This window comes from Entelurus aequoreus, linkage group LG11 (genome assembly GCF_033978785.1).
Source record: "Entelurus aequoreus isolate RoL-2023_Sb linkage group LG11, RoL_Eaeq_v1.1, whole genome shotgun sequence".
NCBI classification, from domain to species: domain Eukaryota; kingdom Metazoa; phylum Chordata; class Actinopteri; order Syngnathiformes; family Syngnathidae; genus Entelurus; species Entelurus aequoreus.
In genome coordinates, this window is record NC_084741.1 from 70,657,002 (window position 1) to 70,680,360 (window position 23,359).

At 37.7% G+C, this 23,359-nt stretch overlaps 1 protein-coding gene across 4 annotated transcripts in view; it reads left to right on the forward strand.

Annotated features, from left to right (window-relative positions):
• The window catches only part of LOC133660433 (hormone-sensitive lipase-like), a 242,021-nt gene that overhangs the window by 142,875 nt on the left and 75,787 nt on the right, over nucleotides 1-23,359 (forward strand). For all 4 annotated transcript variants that reach the window (XM_062063930.1, XM_062063928.1, XM_062063929.1 and 1 more), the window contains one exon: nucleotides 3,309-3,410. In XM_062063930.1, the coding sequence (XP_061919914.1) occupies nucleotides 3,309-3,410 (102 nt within the window). The remainder of the gene's footprint in view (nucleotides 1-3,308; nucleotides 3,411-23,359) is intronic.

Genomic DNA, 23,359 nt, shown 5'->3' on the forward strand with positions numbered 1-23,359 from the left:
CAGGAGGTTTTAAATTAATTAACGCCCCTGCGGCTATTCAAGGAAATACGGTATATAGAGCCACCCACACCAGTTTCAAATGAGTTGCCTAATTAATGAATTGGAAAGAAAATGTTATGACAGTAGCGTATGTGTGTGGCCGTGAGGTGAGTGACGTCAGTGAGTGTGTGGGCGAGAGAAGAGAGGGAGCGGTAGCGTGAGTGCCGGCGGGGACTAGTTTGTTTTGTATTATTTTGTTGTTTATTGTCAAAATATACACTCCCATTGTCCACTTAAATATTTCCAAGATATTTCTTTATTCTTAGACAAGGGATTCCCTTCCGTGATTGGTCATTTCTATGGACACAGAAATGACGTCACCTAAAATTGCGTTTACGGCACATAGTAATGTCGTAATTTAGCTCTGAGTGTGACACTTAAGATTCAGTCCTACACTTCGCTGAAAGTGTGAGTAAGACGCTTGATAACTAACTTTTAAGTGCAGCTTTCAGCGAAGAATTTATTTACTCTTAAGTCAACTCTTAGCAGACTTCTTAGGAGTAATTCTAAGAAGCTTGATAAGTACGGCCCCAGGACAGCGGAGAAGATTATCGGCTGCTCTCTGTCCTCTCTAGAGGTCGTTGCACGATCTTGCTGCCTCACAGTGACGTAAAGCTGCTGGATGCTGGGGTTCGAGCAGACTTGTCATCGTTTTATTGTAACATTTCGTGACTCACGGGAAGAAAAGACGAAAACGAACGCAAATTAGTGTATCTCTGGACACTGCAATATTACACGCTACAGTCTCCACTTTGCTGCAAACCTTGTTTTCTCGCTGCACTCACAATAACGTGCTTGGTACGTTTGACATTTAAAGTCTGTATAGATCCCTAATGAAGCCTTAGCTTGACGCTCCTCTACTTTGTCCTGCTCCCGCTTGCTGCGGCAACAACAAACAAAACTCCAGACGCTCCTCTTCGTTTTGTATCGTTTACTTGTCAACTTCATCATTCAAAAACGTGAAACAATAACGATGCGGCAACAAATGAATGGCAAAATAAAGCGAGTTTGTTACAGTAAGAAAGAGTTAGAAAAAGTAAGAGTAAGTTAAAAAAACTGTGTGGCTCGATTCCACCATACCTGACTGCCATTACCCATGATACATTGTGTCCAAACCATATTACCACACAGATCTTTCCGCCATATATGCAATTAAACAGTTACGTAATCTTCACTGTATTAAAGCAGTATAAAATATTACATCATCAAATTATTCAGACAAATATAATAATTACAAATAAAGTGTACGTTATAATTAGAGATGTCCGATAATATCGGCCTGCCGATATTATCGGCCGATAAATGCTTTAAAATGTAATATCGGAAATTATTGGTATCGTTTTTTTTATTATCGGTATCGTTTTTTTATTTTTATTTTATTTTTAATTAAATCAACATAAAAAACACAAGATACACTTACAATTAGTGCACCAACCCAAAAAAAACTCCCTCCCCCATTTACACTCATTCACACAAAAGGGTTGTTTATTTCTGTTATTAATATTCTGCTTCCTACATTATATATCAATATATATCAATACAGTCTGCAAGGGATACAGTCCGTAAGCACACATGATTGTGCGTGCTGCTGGTCCACTAATAGTACTAACCTTTAACAGTTAATTTTACTCATTTTCATTCATTACTAGTTTCTTTGTGACTGTTTTTATATTGTTTTACTTTCTTTTGTTTTCAAAAAAATGTTTTAAATTTATTTATCTTATTTTATTTTATTTAAAAAAACAACAACCTTATCTTCACCATACCTGGTTGTCCAAATTAGGCATAATAATGTGTTAATTCCACGACTGTATATATCGGTATTGGTTGATATCGGTATCGGTAATTAAAGAGTTGGACAATATCGGAATATCGGATATCGGCAAAAAGCCATTATCGGACATCCCTACTTATAATTATTCTAAGTAGGGGTGTGGGAAAAAATCGATTCGAATTCAAATCGCGATTCTCACGTTGTGCAATTCAGAATCGATTCTCATTTTTAAAAAATCTATTTAGTTTTTCTTAGTTTTTTTTTATTAATCAATCCAACAAAACAATACACAGCATTACCATAACAATGCAATCCAATTCCAAAACCAAACCCGACCCTGCAACACTCAGAACTGCAATAAACAGAGCAATTGAGAGGAGACACAAACACCACACAGAACAAACCAAAAGTAGTGAAACAAAAATGAATATTATCAACAACAGTATCAATATTAGTTACAATTTCAACATAGCAGTGATTAAAAATCCCTCATTGACATCATTAGACATTTATAAATAAAATAAAAAAAGAACAATAGTGTCACAGTGGCTTACACTTGCACCGCATCTCATAAACTTGACATGTGTCCAATATTTTCACAAAGATAAAATAAGTCATATTTTTGGTTCATTTAATAGTTAAAACAAATGTACATTATTGCAATCAGTTGATAAAACATTGTCCTTTACAATTATAAAAGCTTTTTACAAAAATCTACTACTCTGCTTGCATGTCAGCAGACTGGGGTAGATCCTGCTGAAATCTATGTATTCCATGAATAGAGAATCCTTTTGAATCGGGAAAAAATGGTTTTTGAATCGAGAATCGTGTTGAATTGAAAAAAAAAAAATCGATTTTGAATCGAATCGTGACCCCAAGAATCGATATTGAATCGAATCGTGGGACACCCAAAGATTCACAGCCTTAATTCTAAGCATGTAATATATACATTTTTGTATTATTTAGTAATAATTTTGGCTGAATAAACATAAAGCACCTTCCATAAAATGTAAATGAACTTCAACATCATTTAGGCTCCTACAGTCTGGTTTGTGTGCCCTCAGTGTCCTCTTGGATCAAATGTTCCAGCGTGGCTATTGTTCTTCATCCATTGTTGGTGTTCATTAGCATGTCTCATTGGACACGATGCATTCAGTGCGGTGTGGTTTACCCCAATAATACTTAAGGTGAAACCAACCTGCTCCAAACCGAAAAAAAAGAGCGTTCAAAATAAACTTTCTACATCCTCATTCTTGAAAAAAAACAAAAAACATGTTTCATTTCTCATATCTGACTTGTTGATTACATAGTGAAGTGTGATTTCCAGATCTGGCACTCTGTACATCTCTTTGCCACATTTCAGGCTATTTTTGGGCTGTGTGAAATATGTTTCCATCTGCGCGTGTCACGCTCTCAAAGCCCTGCGGTCAAATCAACACCTCAGCGGTGAAATGTGATGTATCCTGTTGGGATGACTGCAGCCTCTCTATCCCAGGTGGAGGGAGACGGCGACGAGGAGGTCCTGAGCTGCGTGGGCGGCCGCAGTTTTCGCTCGGTGAGAGAGAGGTGGTGGTACATCGCTCTCAGCAAGTGCGGGGTAAGTGCTGCCCTCTGACCTCTACCCACGCCCGTAAGAGCTATTGTCCATTACGTGACAGCTGCTTTGCCACGAGCAAGATCCGGCAAAATGACCAGCACTTTCACAGCAATATGTACTGTATGTACAAAACCAGTGAAATTAGCACATTGTGTAATTCGAAAATAAAAACCGAATACAATGATTTGCAAATCCTTTTCAACTTGTATTCAGTTGAGTAGACTGCAAAGACAAGATATTTCATGTTGGAACTGAGAAACAAAAAATTTTTTTTTGCAAATAATCATTAACTTAGAATTTAATGGCAGCAACACATTGCAAAAAGGTTGGCATTTTTACCACTGTGTTACATGGCCTTTCCTTTTAACAACACTCAGTAAACGTTTGGGAACTGAGGAGACACATTTTTGAAGCTTTTCAGGTGGAATTATTTCGCATTCTTGTTTGATGTACAGCTTAAGTTGTTCAACAATCCGGGGTCTCCGCTGTGGACACGTGGCTTGGCATTGTCTTGCTAAAATAAGCAGGGGCGTCCATGATAACGTTGCTTGGATGGCAACATATGTTGCTCCAAAACCTGTATGTACCTTTCAGCATTAATGGTTCCTTCACAGATGTGAAAGTTACCTATGCCTTGGGCACTAATACACCACCATACCATCACAGATGCTGTCTTTTGAACTTTGCGCCTATAACAGGGGTCGGCAACGCGCGGCTCTAGAGCCGCATGCGGCTCTTTAGCGCCGCCCTAGTGGCTCTCTGGAGCTTTTTCAAAAATGTATGTGTTTCCTTTAAGTCATCTTAATTCAATTTATATCTCATGACACACTATCTGTATGTAATATGGCTTTTAATTTGTTGCGGCTCCAGACAGATTTGTTTTTGTATTTTTGGTCCAATATGGCTCTTTCAACATTTTGGGTTGCCGACCCCTGGCCTATAACAATCCGAATTGTTATTTTCCTCTTTGGTCCGGAGGACACGATGTCCACAGTTTCCAAAAACAATTTGAAATGTAGACTCTTCAGAACACTTTTACACTTTGCATCAGTCCGTCTTAGATGAGCTCGGGCCCAGCGAAGCCGGCGGCGTTTCTGGGTGTTGTTGATAAATGGCTTTCGCTTTGCATATTAGAGTTTTAACTCGCACTTACAGATGTAGCAACAAACTGTAGTTACTGACTGTGGTTTTCTGAAGTGTTCCTGAGCCCATGTGGTGATATCCTTTACACACTGATGTCAGTTTTTGATGCAGTACCGCCTGAGGGATCGAAAGGTCACGGGCATTGCCGCTTACGTGCAGTGATTTCTCCAGATTCTCTGAACCTTTTGATGATATTACGGACCGTAGATGGTGAAATCCCTAAATTCCTTGCAATAGCTCGTTGAGAAATGTTGTTCTTAAACTGTTGGACAATTTGCTCACGCATTTGTTCACAAAGTGGTGACCCTCGCCCCGTCCTTGTTTGTGAATGACTGCGCATTTCATGGAAGCTGCTTTTATACCCAATCATGGCACCCACCTGTTCCCAATTAGCCTGTTCACCTGTGGGATGTTCCAAATAAGTGTTTGATGAGCATTCCTTTAACTTTCTCAGTCTTTTTTGCCACTTGTGCCAGCTTTTTTGAAACATGTTGCAGGCGTCAGATTCCAAATGAGCTAATATTTGCAAAAAATAACAAGGTTTTCCAGTTTGAACGTTAAGTATCTTGTCCATGCAGCCTATTCACTTGAATATAGGTTGAAATAGATTTGCAAATTATTGTATTCTATTTTAATGTAGGATTTACACAACGTGCCAACTTCACTGGTTTTGTATTTAACAGTGTTCTGATGGTCTCCTATATTCATCATTGAAAACCCATAAAATCATGTTGCTTCGCATCATCTTCTCTGAAGAGTCACCCATTGGGTGATGGAATAACAAGCTTAGCAGATGTATTCCTGGAGTAAGCACTCCCAGAAGTGCGAGGGCGAAAAAAAAATACACCCAGCGCACCCCGAGGAGGCTTCTGCCTGAATCACTGTGTTTCCAGGCATATTTTGTGCTGGCTTGCTGTGTATTTTGAATCAACGTCAGCTTAAATTAAGCCCCCGCCCGTATGCACTTCCATATTTTGCGGCAAACAACATTTGAGGACTGGAACGGGCGTCTTCTAACACAGATATTGAACTGGTGTTACCTCGGTTAGTCTTGCTAAAAGGCCGACGCAGAACGAATCGTACAAAAACCAAAGCAGTTTGTTCTAGAAGTAATAGCGTAAATCCAATGAATCCGATCCAGACACCCAGAATATTAACATAAAACACATACAGAATAATAATTGTTAACAGCGAAGATAGTGACGATGGAGGAGGGGAGCGAAAAGCTGCATGGACACCCTCTTTGTTGATATGTTAATTCAATAGTGCGCGACCACAATTTCATGTACATCAATTAATTCAATCATGTGCATGCGAGAAAAAGGGCTTTACTCCTCAACAGCACAGCAGTATCTTAGAACTCTCAACTTTCTTCAGCCCCGTTGAGTTATTGTGCAGCCAGACTCAATTAGAAAAGCCTACAGACTCCATCAGTAACACTCTTCATTCCACGGTGCACTGACTAGTTTGCTGCGTGCTGCGTTTGGCCGTACGATAACTGAGATTGTGTACAAAAACGAGGCAAACGTTTTGCAAAAATGTTATCAAACCAGTTCCTACTTTAAGTGGGGAATACAAAAACTAAGAGTTATACTCTATTCAGTTTCCAAAGTAATAAAGTATATTAATTTGCCTCATTGTGATAGTCCAGGGGTCGGCAACCTGCGGCTCTTTGACCACTCTGATGCGGCTCAGCTACATACTTGAGGGTTGGCAAGTATGATGCTATCAAGCGCCATTCATTCAAAACTCGCGGGCCGCACTAACATCAAATTTCCACATTAAAGTGCGTGTGTCGGAGACCCCTGGTTAACATAGCACAAAGCATTTAAGCTTTCATTTAAAAAATTTTTTGTGGCTCCCATTATTTTCTTTAATTTGCGAAACTTGCCAAAATGGCTCTTTGAGTGGTAAAGGTTGCCGACCCCTGTGATAGTCGAATCAAGGCAATGATACAATACAATAAAATTAGCGATTATAGGATTATTGTACTCGCACTAGGGTTGTCCCGATACCAATATTTTGGTACCGGTACCAAAATGTATTTTTATACTTTTCTAAATAAAGGGGACGACAAAAAATTGCATTATTGGCTTTATGTCAACAACAAATCTTACGGTACATTAAACGTATGTTTCTTATTGCAATTTTGTCCTTAAATAAAATAGTGAACATACTAGACAACTTTTCTTTTATTAGTAAGTAAACAAACAAAGGCTCCTAATTTAGTCTGCTGACATATGCAGTAACATATTGTCATTTTCCATTCTATTATTTTGTCAACATTATTAAGAACAAGTGGTAGAAAATGGATTATTAATATACTTGTTCATTTACTGTTAATATCTGCTTACTTTCTCTTTTAACATGTTCGATCTATACTTCTGTTAAAATGTAATAATCACTTATTCTTCTGTTGTTTGATACTTTACATTAGTTTTGGATGATACCACAAATTTGGATATCGATCCGATACCAAGTAGGATCATAGAATGGTCATAATTTAAGTCCTCATGTGTCCAGGGACGTATTTTCTGAGTTTATAAACATAATATAGAAAAAAGATTTTTTGCGATGCTAAAAATTATCGATGTAATCATAGTCGTATTGACTAGATAAGCTCCTTTACTTGGTATCATTACAGTGGATGTCAGGTGTCGATCCACCCATGGCGTTTGTTTACATTGTGAGCTACGGTGTGTAGTGAAGCATGTTCAGCTATTCCTCGTCCTGCAGGGATGGTACTTACTTTATTTGTCGCCATGGAGGTGAAGATTAGTGATTTAGAAGTAGCTAAAACACTGTAGACTGCCATGTCTTAAAGCAGGGGTCACCAACCTTTTTGAAACCAAGAGCTACTTCTTGGGTACTGATTAATGCGAAGGGCTACCAGTTTGATACACACTTAAATAAATTGCCAATTTGCTCAATTTACCTTTAACTCTATGTTATTATTAATGATATTTACACTTAATTGAATTGTTTAAAAGAGGAGAAACACGAAAAAAATGACAATTAAATTTTGAAACATAGTTTATCTTCAATTTCGACTCTTTAAAATTCAAAATTCAACCGAAAAAAAGAAGAGAAAAACTAGCTAATTTGAATCTTTTTGAAAAAATTAAAAAAATAATTTATGGAACATCATTAGTAATTTTTCCTGATTAAAATTAATTTTAGAATTTTGATGACATGTTTTAAATAGGTTAAAATCCAATCTACACTTTGTTAGAATATATAACAAATTGGACCAAGCTATATTTCTAACAAAGACAAATCATTATTTCTTCTAGATTTTCCAGAACAAAAATTTTAAAAGAAATTCAAAAGAATTTGAAATAAGATTTAAATTTGATTCTACAGATTTTCTATATTTGCCAGAATATTTTTTTTGAATTTTAATCATAATACGTTTGAAGAAATATTTCACAAATATTATTTGTTGAAAAAACAGAACCTAAAATGAAGAATGAAATTAAAATGTATTTATTATTCTTTACGATAACAAAAATAAATTTACTTGAACATTGATTTAAATTGTCAGGAAAGAAGAGGAAGTAATTTAAAAGGTAAAAAGGTAAATGTGTTTAAAAATCCTAAAATCATTTTTAAGGTTGTATTTTTTCTCTAAAATTGTCTTTCTGAAAGTTATAAGAAGCAAAGTAAAAATATTAATGAATTTATTTAAACAAGTGAAGACCAAGTCTTTAAAAAATGTTCTTGGATTTTCAAATTCTATTTGAGTTTTGTCTCTCTTAGAATTAAAAATGTCGAGCAAAACGAGACCAGCTTGCTAGTACATAAATAAAATTTAAAAAATAGAGGCAGCTCACTGGTAAGTGCTGCTATTTGAGCTATTTTTAGAACAGGCCAGCGGGCTACTCATCTGGTCCTTACGGGCTACCTGGTGCCCGCGGGCACCGCGTTGGTGACCCATGTCTTAAAGCATCTCTTCCTGAGGGTGTTTCAGTGTTATTACTCCACTTTTAGGGACGGCGTGGCGAAGTTGGTAGAGTGGCCGTGCCAGCAATCGGACGGTTGCTGGTTACTGGGGTTCAATCCCCACCTTCTACCATCCTAGTCACGTCCGTTGTGTCCTTGGGCAAGACACTTCACCCTTGCTCCTGATGGCTGCTGGTTAGCGCCTTGCATGGCAGCTCCCGCCATCAGTGTGTGAATGTGTGTGTGAATGGGTAAATGTGGAAATAGTGTCAAAGCGCTTTGAGTACCTTGAAGGTAGAAAAGCGCTATACAAGTATAACCCATAACCCATTTATTGTTAGTTTTTAAGCCAAAATGCGTCCGTTCTCCCTTTTCTGTCTACACCAGGGGTGTCAAACATTCGGCCCGCGGGCCGGAACCGGCCCCCAAGGAGGTTCGATCAGGCCCGCAGAATAATTTGAAAGTGGAAAAAATGCATAAAAGACATGGAATTAATATTTTAAATTCGCTGCAATTCATGGATTATCCGCTAAGGGGCGCACTCTTTCCATCAGAGTAGAAGACAAGCCGCATCACTGAGACAGACTGAAAACAGCAGACGGTATCAATGCGCCATCTGCTGCTTGTTACGACGTTGTTAATACCTTGGTCTCTACCTCTCCGCTACACCCTCATTAGCCAAAATGTCGTTATCCAAACGGAGAAAAGTAGATAAGGAGTGTAGAATTTTCAAAGAAAAATGGACCACGTCCTATTTATTTACAGAGATGCACGGAAAACCTTCGTGCTTGGTGTGTTTGCAACAAGTTTCGGTATTGAAGGAATATAATATTCGACGCCACTACGAGACTCATCACAAAGACAAAATTGCAGGACTACTGCGGGAGTTTGAGAAACGTTTTCAGGTATTTTGTAAACTTGAGACAGAATTTTCAGTTTTTCGCTCACCTTTCACAGTTAAAGCTTCTGATCTGCCGGTCGAAATTCAGCTAGAGATAATTGATTTGCAGTGTGATGCAGATTTGAAGGGCAAATTTGCCTCTGTAGGTCTGGACAGATTTTATCAGTATCTACTACCAGGGTACCCCAAATTAACAGCCCTGGCTGCTAAAATTTTGTGCATGTTTGGGACAACCTACCTTTGTGAACACATTTTCTCAGTGATGAATATCAATAAAACAAAAATGCGTTCAAGGCTCACAAACAAGCACTTAAATGACACTCTGAAAGTGACAGCTAGTCAGGACATGACACCTGGTGTTGATGCACTTGTACAGGCCAAAAGATGCCAAGTTTCAGGAACAAATACAAGTCCAGACTAGACTAACACCTTTAAAATGCTGCCTTAGATACTGTTTGCATTGAAAGAATACAGCTCTGTGAAGATGAATCCTTACTGTGGTGATTTAAAAAATGTGCACTTTAATGTTAGTCAGCAGCTTCAAAACAAAAGTTGTGTGATGGAATTCTACTGTTCATACAACTCCATAAATTTTCAGTATGTATTGTATGTGTATGTATGTTTCATGTATGAAGTTTACAGATTTACAGGACAGGCGAACACTTTCTTCATTACACATTTAAAATCACTCTCCTTAGTTTGTAAGGTGTACGCAGGGATTACATTTAGATTTTATATGCGTATGTGTAAGTGGTTTAAAAATTCCTTTCTTTAAAAGTCTCATTTAATCTTAAAGTGCATTACTATATTTTTCAGTACCAATTAAAGTTTTGTGCCTTTGTACAATCAGTGGGATCAGTTGCAATGCATATTTGTGAATGATATAAGTAAATTGCACATTTGTCTAAGGAAATATGAGGTGTTTCATGAAATGTTTTGTAAAAGGATAGTTCATTAAATTTCAATATTTTCCTAATGTTCTTGTGCTTCTTTACACCAAAACAAAGGAAAGACATGATATTTTGGTTATTTATAGCAGAGTACGGTATAATTGTAATGGTTCGGCCCACTTGACATCTCCCTAGGCCGTATGTGGCCCACGATGCGAAATGAGTTTGACACCCCTGGTCTACACACTGTGTAATTGTTTGTGTGTGAGCAAACACAAAAACTCCCTGAGCATTCAGTGCAGCACATGTGAGCAACAACACACGTGGCAATACCAGCAGCACACCTGTCTCAAACCAATCTTTTACAATAACACTCAAATGACAGGAGTCATTTTCATGAGATTATTTAGTAATATTAGTGATTTGGCCCACTTGTAATGAAAATAAAAGAAATCGTGTTTTTCATAAGCTATGGATTAGTATTGTACAGTATATCTGGGTGGGGGTCCTGCTTTGGAAATCATTTGTACCCCTCCAGAGATCACATTTAGTTGCCCTTAAACATCCTCATGTTGCACAATGAAATGTAAGCATAGGATGAAGTGTGCATTCCTGTAACTTTCTCTAGTAACAGCATTCCGTGATTAATATCAATAAATTAACATTAATAATAAATGACAGTAGAATAAGCACACGTATGACTGAGGAGTTATAGTGTAACTTTGTGTGGTGTTTGAGTTGTCCGACTTTTTGTGTGGCCATAAACGCACCAGTGGTTTAGTGGTATGCGTGTTGGTGACAGATGACAAGTTGGTTTTGGCCTGGTTTGTACGGCAGAAATGACTAGTTTTTCCAGATAGAATTGTTTTACTCATGTTCTGGTGTGGTTATGGCCGAATATAAACAGTTTTGCTCAATAAAGTGATCGATATAATTCCTGTCCCCGAAACATCTCTATAGTTGTTACAATAATTGAACGGTGTTGACGAACACCGTTAGGGCCGCTTGTTGTCACTCAGAGTTGCATTGCAAAATTATACAGAATAAATTGTGTTTATTTTGTTTAGAATTCATGGGATTTGATTTGGCGCGCGGCATATATTTGCTGCGCGCAGAGGGAACGTTGCTTGTAAGTACTCCGTGATTGTGCGCTGCCGAACATGCTCCTCTGCTCGTAAAACCAACAATGTCACGACGCGCCGACGGGTGCGCCGTCATGCCCGTTAAAAAAAGGGGGACGGGGAGTACTTTTTAGAGGCGGCATAGTACCGAATATGACTTGGCCGTGGGTGAGAGTCCCCTGCTGTGCTTCTGTATGCAGTTGCAGTGCACCTGCTTACCATTCCCTGTGTGCCTCCAAGTGTCCTTGTTTATTTTGGTGCAGGCGGAGGCAGGATGTGATTAGAATGGATGCTTCCAGCAGAGCGGTGTTTAGTGTCACGCCAGATTCCGCTAATAGACGTGCCGCTCAATGCCCCTGGACTCATATATAAAAGGCACTCTTGGACGCGTGCTCATATTGAGTACATCGGCCAATTTCCCCATTTTTTTCCAAGTCTTTTTATCGAGCTTTTTTTATTTCCGTAGCTCACAATCTTTTGCTGCATCTTGTTCTCTTTCGACTCTCCTCTTCACACTGTCTCATACTGGCTCCCAACATGTCTCTAATTGTCTATTTCCTCTTCTCTTTAACACTTGTCCCAACCACCTTGCAGCACTTCTTCCCACCGTCGTCCTAGCAAAAGTAGCTATATCTATCCACCAAAGAAAGTCATCAATACCAAGATGGATTAATGCACCAAATGTTAAAATGTGACGCTGATCATCAATTCACTTTTATAGCCAATTTCACTTGATTTATTAGAGCAGCGCTCCTTAGAGCTGTAAATCATAATGGCCATCTAAGGAAAGACCATTATATCGTTAAGTGTGAAATTCAAATGAGCTCTGGTGGTGATGATCCCAGTATAAGCTAGGTTCAGTTCAGTTCACTTATTTTAGTAATCGAATAATTTATTGATTATTTTTAGGGATGTCCGATAATGGCTTTTTGCCGATATTCCGATATTGTCCAACTCTTTAATTACCGATACCGATATCAACCGATATCAACCGATATATGCAGTCGTGGAATTAACACATTATTATGCCTAATTTGGACAACCAGGTATGGTGAAGATAAGGTACTTTTTAAAAAAATTAGTAAAAAAAGATAAATAAATTAAAAACATTTTCTTGAATAAAAAAGAAAGTACAACAATATAAAAACAGTTAAATAGAAACTAGTATTTAATGAAAATGAGTAAAATTAACTGTTAAAGGTTAGTACTATTAGTGGAGCAGCAGCACGCACAATCATGTGTGCTTACGGACTGTATCCCTTGCAGACTGTATTGATATATATTGATATATAATGGAGGAAGCAGAATATTAATAACAGAAAGAAACAACCCTTTTGTGTGAATGAGTGTAAATGGGGGAGGGAGTTTTTTTGGGTTGGTGCACTAATTGTAAGTGTATCTTGTGTTTTTTATGTTGATTTAATTTAAAAAAAATAAACGATACCGATAATAAAAAAAACGAAACCGATAATTTCCGATATTACATTTTAACGCATATATCGGCCGATAATATCGGCTGGCCGATATTATCGGACATCTCTAATATATATATATATATATATACATATACACATACACACGTTACTTATAAAAAACACAATGCATTTGAGATGTTTAATATAGGAGCACAGTGGGCGGAGTCTGTGCTTTTAAAAGGCGGGGCCTGTTGCCTAGTGAAGACATCGAGGGTTTCAACGAATCTTTTCACCTGATTGAGTTACCTTTGCATAATAAAGAGATTGCGTGTTCTTCGAGGGCTGTCATATCTTCTTGTCAACAAACTGGGTATGTTTTGGATGGCAAGTTTGTCACTTCAATCATTGATTCGTTGTTCATTCTTCCCGTTGTGTACGTGTGCGTATGTTGTCTGCTGTGTCACGGTGTGATGGTGCCTCTTCCTTTAGTGCAGTGCTGCTTGTGGCTGTCACTAGTAAAAAGATATTTCCTGCATTGAGCTTGCTGCACTTATGACGCAGTCTCGTTGTTGAAATAGAACCACATCAAAAGTACCGTGCCGCGTTACATCAAGCTATTGCTAATGGCGTTGTAACGCACCTAAAGGTAATGAATTAGATTACTCGTTACTGGTAAAAGTAATTATATAATGCCGTTATTACGAATACTGTTCACCACCGCACAGATTACAGCCCCCTCTTACTACCGCTCTCATGTTTGCTCTATTGCAGCGGCCATGCAGAAACTATGTCCATGTATTCAAACTCCCGGTACACCGCAAAAAGTCAGTGTTCAAAAACAAGGGGAAAAAATACAAAAATTAGGAGTATTTTACTTGAACTAAGCAAAATTATCTGTCAATGGAACAAGAAAATTTGGCTTGTCAAGACTTTCCAAAACAAGTAAAATTAGCTAACCTCAATGAACCCCAAAATACCTTAAAATAAGTATATTCTCACTTATAAGTGCACTTTTCTTGGTAGAAAAAACAAATATGAGATCTTTTTTCTCAGTATGTTGAAAAATATTCTTAAATTAAGTAAATGCTAGTGCCATTATCTTGACATAGTGATATGCGCTCGGCATTACATTTTTTGAAACCAGCAAACTTATAGTAAAAACTAGTTTATTGTTCTTAACGGAAAGGCAACAAGGCAAGCGCTTGTTACTCTCGGGGTCTACGAGCCGCTCAGGCAAATCATATGGTCTAAAAAGGCATTTTCCCATCGATAACATGACATCATCGCGCCAAGTGCGTGCTCTTTCAGTCAATTAGTGTGCAAGGAATATATATATATATATATATATATGTGTAACAGTCAGCGTTCTGCGTTGTGTATTTTCTTAGTGAGGCACACACACCGGAGTTGAATCACGGGGATTTATTCACCTTTTTTTGGAAAAAACAAAAACAGGGTGTCACACACAGTCCACGGCAAACGGAATCTCTCTCCACAGCTCCGAGCGTCAGTGCTCACTCAATTCAATTATACATGTTTAAATGTGGAAATGGAAATAATAATAATAAAGGTAAAAAAAAAAAGCATAATAGTCTCAAATAAATTAATTAAATAAAACACAGTATATAAAATATATACTTCAGCAAATAACAATATATATTAAGAAAAAGGATCCTTAAATGTGCAGCAATACACCTCATCTTTCCCACCCACATCAATTATTTTTATATTTTTTATACAATAAACTAAGCCAAAAAAACTCATAACAGACATACCTTTTTTTGGAAAAAACAAAAACAGGGCGTCACACACAGTCCACGGCAAACAGAATCTCTCTCCACTAAAGAATAAAGAAAAAAATACCCACTCATATAAATGCTACAGCGGCACACAAGATGTCCACACAGACACACAGCAGAGCCCCTGACCCCTGCACAAACTCATGAGACAGGAGACCCCACAACAACTGCAGCTAGCAGTAAGCTAACCAAGCTAATCCACACATCCTTTAGCATACAAAAGTTCGTTTTTTTTTCAACAATTCAACAGCCATTCGGGAATTCAACACACATGCACACCAACAAGTCACAAAACAGTGTGCATTCCCACAAAACACTTTTAAAAACGACAACCAAAAAGTTTATTAAAAAAAACAAGAGAGAGACATAAACATGACTTACCAGCTCCGAGCGTCAGTGCTCACTGAAGCTGGTCACAATATGTAACGGAAAATAATAGAGTGGAACCTATTTACAATGAGAAACACTTTTGGGGAAGTTCACAACAAAAAATGATGTGAATAATTGAACAAAATTAAAATAAAATAAAATAAAATTTAGCTCGGCTACATATGTGTATATATATATATATATATATATATATATATATATATATATATATATATATATATATATATATATATATATATATATATATATATATATATATATATATATATATATATTTACAGCCCGGCCCCCGGCCAATTTTTTTTGGATTGTTATTTTGAAGAATTTATCTGAATGTGCGTGAACTATTTCTGTCAAAATTGTTTGAAATGTCAAATGTTTAAATATTAACTGCCAGTTTACTGTACTGTGCCAACTGTACTACTATATGAGTACGTATTTTCTATTGTTTCATTGAAAATAAAAACAGCAAAAGTCCATTTGGCTGTCATCTGTTTTAATTATGAGACACAATTGTGTCAAAGTCATGATTTTTTATTTCATGCTTGAAATAAGAAATTATTACTTTAAAAAAGTAGTTTTATACTTGTGAGTGTTGATGACACAGCTTTGCAACACTTGATATTCTAGTTTCAAGCATGTTTTACTCAATATAGGTCATCAAATCTCAGCAACGAGCTGTAATATCTTACTGAGATCATTTAGGACCAAAACACTTAAAACAAGTAAAACACTAACATAAAATCTGCTTAGTGAGAAGAATTATCTTATCAGACAGAAAATAAGCAAATATCACCCTTATTGGAGATATTTCATCTTACTTAGATTTCACTTTTTGCAGTGATATGCAGTCCAGATTTTCTCAATTTTATTAGTCACACTCAAATCTGTGTCACACTCAAATGTCGATATTCAATAAGTCAATTAACCGAATGATTAACGATAATGAAGTCGATAACTTTCAAGTGTCAATAACCACCGTATGCACGCCCGTTTACGGGCTTTAAGAACATTCACTCCTTTCATGGGTGTCAGCAGCTGCGTGCGTTTGTACCATGGGGGAATGAAAGGAAGGGTGTGAATCCTCTTGTCATTCATTAAGTGTCTTTGTGCAGAGAGGCGGGGTCGCTAGCATCACACAGTGCGACAAGTTAGCCCGTGACAAACACGGTAGCAAACATGTTGAACAAAATGACCGCACGACCAAATGCCACCGCACCATTGTGGGAATATTTTGGTTTTAAACCTTTGGATTGAAACTTTTATTAGTAGATTGCACAGTACAGTACATACTCCGTACAATTGACCACTAAGTGGTAACACCCGAATAAGTTTTTCAACTTAAGTCGGGGTCCACGTTAATCAATTCATGGTAACCCTAACCCCAACCCTAACCTTAACCAACCCTAACCCCAACCCTTAGCCCTAACCCCATGTTGAAAAGAAACTGGAAATTGTGATGTATCATGTTGTATGCTTGCATGTTCGAAATAAACTCAAAACTCAAACTCAAACCCTAACCAACTCATTTTCTTTATGCCTAACCTTAACCCTAACCTTAACCCCAACCCTAACTCTAACTAACACTAACAAACCCTAACCAACTATTTTTCTTTATACCTAACCCTAACCTTAACCCCAAACCTAACCCTAACCAACTATTTTTCTGTATACCTAACCTTAAAGGGCTACTGAAAGCCACTACTAGCGACCACGAAGTCTGATAGTTTATATATCAATGATGAAATCTTAACATTGCAACACATGCCAATACGGCCGGGTTAACTTATAAAGTGACATTTTAAAATTCCCGCCACACTTCCGGTTGAAAAACTCCTTTGGATATGATTTATGAGCGTGACGTCACAAAATCCACGGAAGTGGTTGGACCCCGTCGGACCCGATACAAAAACCTCTTGTTTTCTTCGACATAATTCCACAGTATTCTGGACATCTGTGTTGGTGAATCTTTTGCAATTTGTTTAATGAACAATGGAGGCTGCAAAGAAGAACGTTGTAGGTGGGATCGATCGGTGTATTAGCGGCTAAGTACAATACTTACAGCAACACAACAAGGACTACTTACTTAGCAGACGCCTAGCCGATGCTTGCCGCCAAACCCACGGATGAAGTCCTTCGTTGCGCCGTTGATCGCTGGAACGCAGGTGAGCACGGCTGTTGATGGGAAGATGAGGGCTGGCTGGCGTAGGTGGAGCGCTAATGTTTTTATCATAGTTCTGTGAGGTCCGGTTGCTAAGTTGCTAAATTAGCCTTAGCGTCGTTAGCAACAGCATTGTTAAGCCTTACCAGGCTGAGAATTTTTAACCGTGTAGTTACATGTACATGGTTTAATAGTATTGTTGATCTTCTGTCTATCCTTCCAGTCAGGGGTTTATTTCTTTTGTTTCTATCTGCATTTGAGAACGATGCTAGCACGTTAGCTCAGTAGCTAAGTGTGTCGCCGATGTATTGTCTTGGAGATAAAAGTCACTTTAAATGTCCGTTTCGCGTGCTCGACTCTCATTTTCAAGAGGATATAGTATCCCAGGTGGTTTAAAATACAAATCCGTGATCCACAATAAAAAAAGGAGAGTGTGGAATCCAATGAGCCAGCTTGTACCTAAGTTACGGTCAGAGCGAAAAAAGATACGTCCTGCACTGCCTCTCAAGTCCTTCACTGTAACGTTCCTCATCTACGAATCTTTCATCCTCGCTCAAATTAATGGGGTAATCATCACTTTCTCGGTCCGAATCTCTCTCGCTCCATTGTAAACAACGGGGAATTGTGAGGAATACTAGCTCCTGTGACGTCACGCTACTTCCGCTACAGGCAAGGCTTTTTTTTATCAGCGAGCAAAAGTTGCGAACTTTATCGTCGATTTTCTATACTAAATCCTTTCAGCAAAAATATGGCAATATCGCGAAATGATCAAGTATGACACATAGAATGGATCTGCTATTCCCGTTTAAATAAAAATAAATAATTTCAGTAGGCCTTTAACCCTAACCTTAACCCTAACTCTAAATCTAACCCTATCCCTAACCCTACTCATCAAGGTGAGATTGTCGACACAGAGGAGACGGTTTGCAAAATTTGCCTGAGAATGGTGCCAACAAAAAAATCAAACACTACAAACTTGCATGCCCACCACATTTCCAAGTGGTGAAAGACACAAGAAAATAACAAGCTTTTGTCCCGACAGTCCGCACTTCCTGAGACCTTTGGTGAACAAAGTCAATGCTTACGAAACAGTGCAAAATGGTGTGCGCTCACACAAAGTGTGGTTCACTACGTCGCCAAAGACATGCGGCCCTTTAATACTAGGGATATCCGATAATGGCTTTTTGCCGATATCCGATATGCCGATATTGTCCAACTCTTTAATTACCGATACCGATATCAACCGACATATACAGTCGTGGAATTAACACATTATTATGCCTAATTTGGACAACCAGGTATGGTGAAGATAAGGTACTTTTTAAAAAAATGAATCAAATAAAATAAGATAAATAAATTAAAAACATTTTCTTGAATAAAAAAGAAAGTAAAACAATATAAAAACAGTTACATAGAAACTAGTAATTAATGAAAATTTGTAAAATTAACTGTTAAAGGTTAGTACTATTAGTGGACCAGCAGCACGCACAATCATGTGTGCTTACGGACTGTATCCCTTGCAGACTGTATTGATATATATTGATATATAATGTAGGAACCAGGGGCCGTACTTATCAAGCTTCTTAGAATTACTCCTAAGAAGTCTGCTAAGAGTTGACTTAAGAGTAAATAGATTCTTCGCTGAAAGCTGCACTTAAAAGTTAGTTATCAAGCGTCTTACTCACACTTTCAGCGAAGTGTAGGACTGAATCTTAAGTGTCACACTCAGAGCTGAATTACGACATTACTATGTGCCGTAAACGGAATTTTAGGTGACGTCATTTCTGTGTCCATAGAAATGACCAATCACGGAAGGGAATCCGTTGTCTAAGAATAAAGAAATATCTTGGAAATATTTAAGTGGACAATGGGAGTGTATATTTTGACAATAAACTACAAAATAATACAAAACAAACTAGTCCCCGCCGGCACTCACGCTACCGCTCCCTCTCTTCTCTCGCCCACACACTCACTGACGTCACTCACCTCACGGCCACACACATACGCTACTCTCATAACATTTTCTTTCCAATTCATTAATTAGGCAACTAATTTGAAACTGGTGTATGTGGCTCTATATATACTAGCCCACTGCAGACACATGCAGAAATCAACAAGGAATCAAAAAGTATTAAATATGTGACAAAAATAATATCCGCTCTGTCTAAACGATACCGTTTGATCAGCTGCTCGTCATCAAAAAAAACCAAAACATTGTTCCGTTCCCTGAATGTTCGCGCACGTCTCTCTCGCCTCAGTGCCATCCCCTGCTGGCAACTCCTAACCACTTAAGACACCTCTGAAGGTCTCTTAAATATCGTGGAGAGTAGGAGTGATTCTTAGACTTAAGAACGTTGATAAAAAGCTTTTATTCTTAAGTTTGAGAGTAGGACTAAATTTCGCAAATTCTCAGGACTTAAGTGTAAAATGGCACTCTAAGAAGCTTGATAAGTACGGCCCCTGAATATTAATAACAGAAAGAAACAACCCTTTTGTGTGAATGAGTGTGAATGGGGGAGGGAGGGTTTTTGGGTTGGTGCACTAATTGTAAGTGTATCTTGTGTTTTTTATGTGGATTTAATAAAAAAAAAACAAAAAAAAAACAAACAAAAAACCGATACTGATAATAAAAAAAACGATACCGATCATTTTCGATATTACATTTTAACGCATTTATCGGCCGATAATATCGGCAGACTGATATTATCGGACATCTCTATTTAATACTGTTGAAAAGCTAGCATTTGGAAAAACGCTGGACAAACATTTGTCATGTCATGATGGTGCTTCCTTGCTCGGAATCTGCCAGACTAAAGTTTTATTGCATGAAACCTATTAATACATCTGCTTATATTTTAGTGTTTGTATTGTTATCGCTGCACTTTTGTTCACAAATGTTTTAACTAAGTAATGTAAAACTGTACCTCTGCCTACAATAATGAATTGCAACTTTGTTTGTCAATTTATATAGCCATTTTATTTATTGTTTTGGTTGTGTATATTTAAGGCTCCCCCACTACCTCCTTAAAGGCCTACTGAAATGATTTTTTTTTATTTAAACGGGGATAGCAGATCTATTCTATGTGTCATACTTGATCATTTCGCGATATTGCCATATTTTTGCTGAAAGGATTTAGTATAGAACAACGACGATAAAGATTGCAACTTTTGGTATCTGATAAAAAAAAGGCTTGCACCTACCGGAAGTAGCGTGACGTAGTCAGTTGAACATATACGCAAAGTTCCCTATTGTTTACAATGATGGCCGCATGAAGTGAGAGAGATTCGGACCGAGAAAGCGACAATTTCCCCATTAATTTGAGCGAGGATGAAAGATTTGTGGATGAGTAAAGTGCAAGTGAAGGACTAGTGGGGAGTTGAAGCTATTCAGATAGGGAAGATGCTGTGAGAGCCGGGGGTGACCTGATATTCAGCTGGGAATGACTACAACAGTAAATAAACACAAGACATATATATACTCTATTAGCCACAACACAACCAGGCTTATATTTAATATGCCACAAATTAATCCTGCATAAAAACACCTGCGTGTTTGTTATGCTAGCTCCTAGCTCCTCTGCTAGCTCCTAGCTCCATAGAACACGCCAATACAATTCAAACACCTGATCAACACACACAATCACTCAGCCCAAAAGACCGTTTACCTAACCCAAGGTTCATAAAGCTTATATATTTTTAAAAAGTTACGTACGTGACGCGCACATACGGTCAAGTTATCGAATGTTTAGCAGCCAAGGCTGCATACTCACGGTACCTGATATTCAGCTGGGAATGACTACAACAGTAAATAAACACAAGACATATATATACTCTATTAGCCACAACACAACCAGGCTTATATTTAATATGCCACAAATTAATCCTGCATAATAACACCTGCGTGTTTGTTATGCTAGCTCCTAGCTCCTCTGCTAGCTCCTAGCTCCATAGAACACGCCAATACAATTCAAACACCTGATCAACACACACAATCACTCAGCCCAAAAGACCGTTCACCTAACCCAAGGTTCATAAAGCTTATATATTTTTCAAAAGTTACGTACGTGACGCGCACGTACGGTACGGTACGTGTTATGCTAGCTCCTAGCTCCTCTGCTAGCTCCTAGCTCCATAGAACACGCCAATACAATTCAAACACATGATCAACACACACAATCACTCAGCCCAAAAGACTGTTCACCTAACCCAAGGTTCATAAAGCTTATATATTTAAAAAAAGTTACGTACATACGCAAAAAAAAGCCAAAGCTGCATACTCACAGTAGCACGTCTGCGTCTTTGTCATCCAAATCAAAGTAATCCTGGTAAGAGTCTGTGTTGTCCCAGTTCTCTACAGGCGTCTGTGTATCCAAATCAAAAGTCCTCCTGGTTAGAGTCTCTGTTATCCGAGTTCTTCCATCTTGACTGCATCTTTCGGGAATGTAAACAAAGAAGCGCCGGCTGTGTACTGTTGTGGCTGACTACGTTCGAAAAATACGTCCATTTCGCACCGACAACTTTCTTCTTTGCTTGCTCGGCTTCCTTCTCCATAATGCAATGAACATGATTGAAACAGATTCACGAACACAGATGTCCAGAATACTGTGGAATTATGAAATGAAAACAGAGCTTTTTCGTATTGGCTTCAATGTGGAAGGCATACCCGTGTTCGTCGGGCTACGTCACACGCATACGTCATCCTCAGAGGCGTTTCGAACCGGAAGTTTAGCGGCAAATTTAAAATGTCACTTTATAAGTTAACCCGGCCGTATTGGCATGTGTTATAATGTTAAGATTTCATCATTGATATATAAACTATCAGACTGCGTGGTCGGTAGTAGTGGGTTTCAGTAGGCCTTTAACAGAGACAGAACCTATTGTATTGCTCTTGATTGTGATTTTTATTCAAGTGCAAAATTTTGCTAACAGTGTATTTAATTTTTATTATTTGTTAAATGTTAAAATATATGAGAAACACAAGTTTATTGCTTTTGAAAGGGTACACTAACATTATTATGTATTACATCAGTGGTTAATTTGGTTTAAAAAGACAATTGACATTAATATTGTTTATCGGCAATCATTTGTAGGCAAAATTGGTAATCAACACATCAGAATATAAATTGAAGCTTTTTTCCGATCGCATTAATCGATTAATTGGCCGATGGAATTATTTATTCTTATTAACCTCCACTGCAAAAAAGTGGCAACTTTATCGACGTCTTTGTGCACTGCAAAAAGTGAAATCTAAGTAAGATTAAATATCTCAAATAAGGGTGATATTTGCTTACTTTCTGTCTGATAAGATAATTCTTCTCACTAAGCACATTTTATGTTAGTGTTTTACTTGTTTTAAGGGTGTTGGTCCTAAATGATCTCAGTAAGATATTACAGCCTGTTGCTGAGATTTGATGAGCTATATTGAGTAAAACATGCTTGAAACTAGAATATCAACTGTTGCAAAGCTGTATCATCAACACTCACAAGTATAAAACTACTTTTTTAAAGTAATCATTTCTTATTTTAAGCATGTAAAAAAACCAAATCATGACTTTGACACAATTGTGTCTCATAATTAAAACAGATGACAGCCAAATGGACTTTTGCTGTTTTTATTTTCAATGAAACAATAGAAAATACATACCCTATTTTTCGGAGTATAAGTCGCACCGGCCGAAAATGCATAATAAAGAAGGAAAAAAACATATATAAGTCGCATTGGAGTATAAGTCGCATTTTTTGGGGATATGTATTTGATAAAAGCCAACACCAAGAATAGACATTTGAAAGGCAACTTAAAATAAATAAAGAATAGTGAACAACAGGCTGAATAAGTGTACGTTATATGAGGCATAAATAACCAACTGGTATGTTAACGTAACATATTATGGTAAGAGTCATTCAAATAACTATAACATATAGAACATGCTATACGTTTACCAAACAATCTGTCACTCCTAATCGCTAAATCCCATGAAATCTTATACGTCTAGTCTCTTACGTGAATGAGATAAATAATATTATTTGATATTTGACGGTAATGTGTTAATAATTTCACACATAAGTCGCTCCTGAGTATAAGTCGCACCCCCGGCCAAACGATGAAAAAAACTGCGACTTATAGTCCGAAAAATACGGTACTCATATAGTAGTACACTTGTTATTAGTGAGAATATACTTCTTTTAT